This window comes from Amia ocellicauda, chromosome 19 (genome assembly GCF_036373705.1).
Source record: "Amia ocellicauda isolate fAmiCal2 chromosome 19, fAmiCal2.hap1, whole genome shotgun sequence".
In the NCBI taxonomy this organism is placed as follows: domain Eukaryota; kingdom Metazoa; phylum Chordata; class Actinopteri; order Amiiformes; family Amiidae; genus Amia; species Amia ocellicauda.
The window spans coordinates 26,879,399-26,886,077 of NC_089868.1; the positions used below are offsets into that span (position 1 = coordinate 26,879,399).

Consider the following 6,679-nt stretch of genomic DNA (forward strand, 5'->3'; position numbering starts at 1 on the left):
CACACCGCGCACACCGGGGGTCAGTGAGAACAGCAGGTGGGATATTAGGGCAGGGCTCGGGCCAGGCAGGCGGCCGTGGCTCTCAGGGGCCACTTCAGCTGGGCCCTTAATTGATTGATCAGGTTTATAAGCTACAAAGTCATTAACTGGCTGATTTTCTAAGCTTTTTGCTGCCGATGTAAACATGTTGGCCCCGTTCCCTAAATACCTTCAAGCTGAAAATCAATGAAATTAAACTATGTATGTGTTTATTTATGGCTTTTTTCTGTCTTGATTTCATGGGATAATTAGCTGCCGGTTGGATGAGCTCGGTTTGATGCTGTCAGACAAAGAGAAGAGGAATTTACCTCGGCACAGAGCGTGTAAAAACAGACTTCCTGTGGGGGTCAAATACAGTTGAACATGAGAGCATGGGGGGGCGGTTCCCATCTCCCCCATACACCCCCCAAAAAAAAAGAAAAAAGGAGGAGTCTTCATATTTTTGCCAGCTAGTAATCTGGTTATTTTGGCCACCGCCGAATCTCAGGTTACTGTGCAGGAACGGGCGGTGTGAAATACCAGGGAGAGAGCAGTGTCATGTGGCCACTCGGCTCAGTGGAGCCCCCTGCCCAGCCCAGCCTGAACGCACGGGGCCGAGAGGGAGAGAGAGGGAGAGGGGCATGGGTTCTTCACTTTCTCTCGATACCAGTGGTGGCCGTATCGGATGCGTATCGATCGATGTGTTCGGTCTGCGCTGTATTGCTCTTTCCCTCGCAAAGGTCGGTGTGAAATCCCCCCCCCAGTTCTTTCATTTCTAATCCCCCTCTTCCAGGGCAAACGCCACCCTCCCTGTCCCGCACCACCTCCCTCTCTTCCTGTTATGTCTGTATAAATGTCTCTGTTGGGTAAATACCGCTGTCCGTCATCACCTCCCCGTGCCAGCGCCCTCCCCTCGCCCTGGTGTGAATGATGTCTTTATAAGCGCCAGCCCAGCTCTTTCCCCGGCTCTGGAGGGGCCTCCCCATCAAAACCACCTGTTTAAACCCCGGCAGTAACCCTTAGGCCACCGCAGGAACGACCAGCCTGCCGGCGGACCGTCCCAGGTCTGAGAACCACAGAGAATAAAACACACGCATTCATTAAGATCTGAATCAGGATGGTGACTCGTTATAATTTGTGATTTAACCCTCCTTGAGCCACTTTTCTTAGGCCGCTGGGCATTAAGAAAAGTCACAAGAGCCATTACCCGGTCTTCTGTTTTCCGTCTAACCCCCCCGCCCCTCACCTGTCCCCGCCCTAGCCCTACCTGGGAGAAGTTGAGGCCGTTGAGGGGGTGGCACTGCTCCTCCACGCGCTCCACGGCGCCCGTCCTCTTGCGCAGCCGCTCGGCCTCCTGTGCCAGGTACAGGTCCAGCACGGGCACCCCCCGTGAGCGCACGTCCGTCTCCGTCAGCGAGTTCACCATCAGCATCACCCACACGGGCCGCTTGCGCTCCCAGTTGCCCGCGATGGCGTTGAACAGGTAGTCGGCATACAGGCCCTTGCCGCGCTGGTCCGGCGTCATCCAGTGCGGCATCATGTGCTTGACGTAGTCCAGGTGGCGCTTGAGCCGGCGGTACAGGTCTCGGGGCAGCAGCGACTGCAGGTTCTCGCCGTGCGGCAGCAGCTGGCAGCTGGTGAGCGCCGAGATGGTGTAGGGGTCGGTCAGGTCCAGCTCGAAGAAGACGTTGGCGCTTTGCTGGAAGGCGCGCTTGGAGTTCTCCGGGATGAAGTCCCAGACGCGGGTGTATGGCACGTGGATCGTCCCAAACAGGTAGGATGGGGGCTCCCTCTTGATGGTCCAGAGGAACGAGTTCATGTCGTGTTGCTGGTGAGAGAGAAGGAGAGAGAGAGAGAGAGAGGTGAGGGAAAGAGAGGTGGACAGGATGGAAGAGAGGCCTCAAGTTGAGGGACAGATCTGGGAACTCACTGACTCCTGACCTCTAGGCCATGTGTGTTCATGTGTCACTGTGCAGTATCTGGGCAGAAGCCCTGTGCACAGTGCTGCGGTGAGAGGCACAGGGTTGCCTGGCACGCGTCTTGCTCGCTTCATTGGTATTCCTCTCTTTGCCCTGATTGTTAGACACGGGTTGTTGTTCCTCTCTTTGGTTTCTGCACATGTCTGCATGTTGTTTGTGGTTTCATCTGCATTTATCAGACCCACATTCCCCCGTAAATGCCCGCTGAAAAGAAACCACAAACGCATGATCGGGCCAGCGGTGCCTGGGGGCCAATGGCAGCTGCCATCCCCGGGGCACAGTGGTCGACATGGGCATGGCCCCCTCCTTTCTCAGCAGCCCTGCGTGGCATTCGGTTCAGAGGTGCACTTCAGGGAGCAGTTTATTGTGTAATCAGCAATCACAACAGTGTAAACAGGAAGATCAACAAACACACGAGTCCCACGCGCATGAAAGGCGAAGCCAAGGAGGGGTGCACATGGAAGGAGGGGGAACGTGCCATTGAAGCACTGGGAGACGCTGCTGGTTTTAAAAGCTGATTTAACAATATTTAAGATATAAAATATAGCTCAGTATATATTCTCATATATTGTTCAACATGCCGACTATAGCAGGGCTGCCCCCCCTTCCTTTACAGCCAGTGGCTTCTTTATTTACTGGGCTTAATTGGTCGCAATTACCATTGTGTCAGAAGCATTCGGTAATTGGTCCTACACCTGTGGGACTGGGGCTCTCTGCAGGGACAGAGTAGGCCAACAATGATATCTACTATATATATATATATATATATATATATATATATATATATATATAGCTTTACCAAATTACGCAGCTCATAAAACCGGAAATGGTTAAAACTGCTGTGCAATGGAAGTATCTTTTATACAGAGAAAATGTAATACAAAAACAAAAGACAACCAGTGTTGGGACTGCGACGGAGAAAATCGACATCATCTAAACTCATCTACTTCAATCAGTCTACTTTGTTAAACATGGACGGCGAGAATTGTTTTTAAAAACTGCGAGTTCGTCCTCAGCCCGTGAAACGCAATACTGCTTTAGCAGGCGAGCCGATAACGGAGGACAGACGTGAAAACGCGGATTTCTCCCTTCAGTCCACAGAAATCTCCCTTATGAGGAAGAGCATCTTAAACTCATGAAACTAAAAAGTTTTAAATAATACCAGATACTAAGTGGGTACACGAAATTATACAGTATAAATATATAGAGATAAATAAAACAAACTTAAGATAGCTGGTAATGTGTAGGTAACATTATTAAGTAGGCAACATTTAAAAATATGGACTCTGTGTGTGTTAGTTGTTTAATGTATTTGTTGCCAAAGCGACAAAAATCAATTACGAAAATGGGATAAAAGTGGTGAGAAGTGTTTTTAACTAGTTGAAAAGGTCATGATATGCGAGAGACTTGTACTTTAAATAATGTAATCATTAAATACTAATATTATTATTATGTATTATTATTATTATCAATAATAATAATAATAATAATAATAATAATAATAATAATAATAATAATAATGCATGTTTAAAGATAACACTGTAAGGTCATGTTCCTGCAAGTTCAGGAGAAAATCCGATCATGTGCATACAGGCTGTATACCAGTTATAACCAGAAACACCCGGAGACAAGTCGGTGGATCAGTGAATAATAATAATAATAATAATAATAATAATAATAATAATAATCATAATAATCATAATAATCATAATAATAATAATAATAATATATTCGCAGTGTATTATATAATATTCGAGCTGTTTGCCGGCCTGTGATCACAGACACGGGGCACAGAAATCCGCTTCAGTCTGTACCGATATTTAGATCAGCTTCAGTATGTAGAGTCAGATATGCAAGTAACGAAACCTCTGTATGACACACGCCAGTGCACACAGGTCGGACTCATGGCTGTAGCAGCACAGGAACAGCCGCCACTGCGGGAGAAACGCAGCCCGGAGGAAGGGACGCGTTTCCCTGCTTCTTCACAGGGACGAGAGGGACATCTGTACATCTGATGTTTTGGAGTTTGCGCAATGTTTCGCTTTGAAGGAAGCCGTCCCCATTTCTAAAACTTTAATAATAATACAGTGGACATAGTTTTAATTTTAAATAACAACCACTTTAATGTATAAATACAAGACAAATCAGAAAGGAAATGTGCGGACGAAGAGTCGCCTGGAATAAACGCGTCTGAATCTGTCACACTTGGCCAATAATGCAACACTAACCTCATCTCACCAACAGAGCTTTGAAGGAACTTTTTAAAACGCAACAACACGTATGAATTTGGCGAGAATAATCGTTTTTAAACACATTCATGATGTTGCGCATTGTGAGCCAAGAGGAGAGCAAGTGAACCGGGCAGAGCTGCACAGATGCGATGAGAAGTCGTATTTAAAACGTTGTAATATAAGCATATATATATATATATATATATATATATATATATATATATATATATATATATATATATATATATAGTAGGAGCCTACAGGATCACTAAATGTTTATCATAGTTTGTTTTATCATATACTCTGCTTTTATTGTATTTTATTACATGCAACATATTTCATATATAATATTCATAATATTCATAATATTCATAATATTTCATATTATAATAAATGCGCATTGGATCGAACGATTGCAATGTACGACCATCATGTGCCCAATAGACTCGTCTTATATTACATGTTTATTATTATTATTATTATTATTATTATTATTATTATTATTATTATTATTATTATTATTATTATTAAGTTGTACAGTTGAGACGTTCAGCCCCCGGCCTTGAAAAGTCCAGATGCACAGAACGAATCCTTAACTTTATGGCTTTGTATCACAGGGGGAAATAAACGGGATTTCATATTTAAAACGTATTAATACCGATAATTAACTATAATCATCACCATAGTACTACTATTACTCATAATACCAATGGAGGGTGCTGGATGGCAGTGTCAATGCAGTCCGATGTCAATGCACTCTGGTGTCAATGCTCTCATACACACATGCCACTACAGACAAACTGCCCCAGACACGAGCTGGGGGCGAGGACACCCCTCCCAGGGAACCCTTCCCCAACCATTCTGTATTGTGCAGTGGCAGTGGGCATCCGTGCCGACGGCAGGTAACTCACCGACTCCGGGGGCTGGCACTGCCCGGTCCGGCTCCCTGCTCTGCCCAGCGCCCCGTGCAGGAGAGCGCCCAGGAGCGCCCAGGTCAGCCCGGGCTGGACACGCATCTCCGCTCCTCGGCCCCGTCTGTGTGAGTGCGGCTGTCCGTCTGCTCTGTCCGTATCTCTCTCTTCCAGAAGAAATAGCAAGTGAATTAAAAACTGTTGTAAACAAACAGCGGTCAAGGTCCACGCTGCCTCCGCCTGCGGGTCTGGGGTTAGGGCGCCCCGGCACAAGCGCACCAGCCACTCGGGACCTCTGCCATGCTCCTGCGCTCGGCTCGGTTGTCCCAATCCGGGCGAGGGAAGCGCACTGAGAGCTGAGCTGCACTGTTTACCGAAGGAAGAGGTGGAGACGTTTCTCTCCTTTTTCCCCCTTTCTTTTTTTTAAAGATGCAGAGGCAGAGGGAGAGAGAGAGGCAGTGCGGGGTGATTCCTTGGGGAGGTTGTGCTGGAGAGGGGGTCCTGTGGAGAGTGTGGATATGAGCAGCGCGGGAGGCGGGGACGGATCTCGCTTGACAGCCTGTCAGAGTCCCAAACTTCACAAAATCCAGTTGAAAGTTGCAGGAGGAAAGCTGCTCACGCCAGACCCCTCGGCCACAAGAGGGCGACACGTCTTGCGTGCTGAAGTATTTCTGAGTTGGGACAGAAGCTGAAGTTATCACAAGCATATGCGCGACTCATCCAAACAGATGAAACAAGCGTCACTCTCCTTCATACAAGCACAGCATAAGAATAAGACACAGTTAAATGTCACTTCTACCACCATGAGAAACAGCATTATTGAGTGCTGCTTATTTGGTTTACTCTAACTTCTAACTCCCAGATGTAGTTTAACAGTTTACTATCACACCCATCCACAGCCCAGTCTGGGCTCTTGCCTGCCAGTCCAAAGAGGAGTTGAATAGTTTCTTTCATGGGCTGTGATGTGGTGGGAGCTCTGTCCACAGAGCGCGGGAACAATGGCCTGGCTGAGCTGCTTCCCCGTCTCCTTGATGTGGACAAGAGACGTTGAAAGTGACCGAACCACAGGGGTCACCCGAGCCCAGACAGAACTGGGCCATAGAGGTGTATTGTGTGAGTAGATAAGCTGTGAGTAAGTTACACCAGCTCTGAGTTCTACACACACTGGCCTGACTCCTTTACCGACATGGAGAAATCTGGCCCACAGCGGCCCTGTTCAAAGGGCATGTGCTCAGAGAAATAGCTCGTCTGTGTTGTTGTGCTCTTTTGTTTTTCATTTGCTGTTGTATGTATTTGTTTAGTTCTGCATTGTTACTTTGTTACTGCATGATGTCACTGAACCAGAGGAAGCAGACGGTCCTTTGAAGGGGGACTTTACTCCACACAACGTGGGCACTTGTGTACTCTTCTGTGTTCTGCTGTTTCTCTCTCTCTCCCCCTCACCCTCTCTCTCTTCCCCTTTTCCTCTCCCCAATTCCCCCTCTTCTCCTCCCTCTCTCTATACTGCCCCCCCACCACCCCTCCTTCCCCTCCTCCTACT

The 6,679-nt window shown here is 47.4% G+C and overlaps 1 protein-coding gene across 1 annotated transcript in view; it reads right to left on the reverse strand.

Moving 5' to 3' along the window:
* Positions 1-5,653, reverse strand: part of trabd2b (TraB domain containing 2B) — a 51,530-nt gene extending 45,877 nt beyond the window's left edge. Inside the window, exons 1-2 of the mRNA XM_066692346.1 lie at positions 5,140-5,653; positions 1,286-1,846 (exon numbers count right to left, since the gene is read on the reverse strand). Coding sequence (XP_066548443.1) covers positions 1,286-1,846; positions 5,140-5,244 — 666 coding nt within the window. The 5' untranslated portion in view covers positions 5,245-5,653. The remainder of the gene's footprint in view (positions 1-1,285; positions 1,847-5,139) is intronic.
* Positions 5,654-6,679: the final 1,026 nt, after the last annotated feature.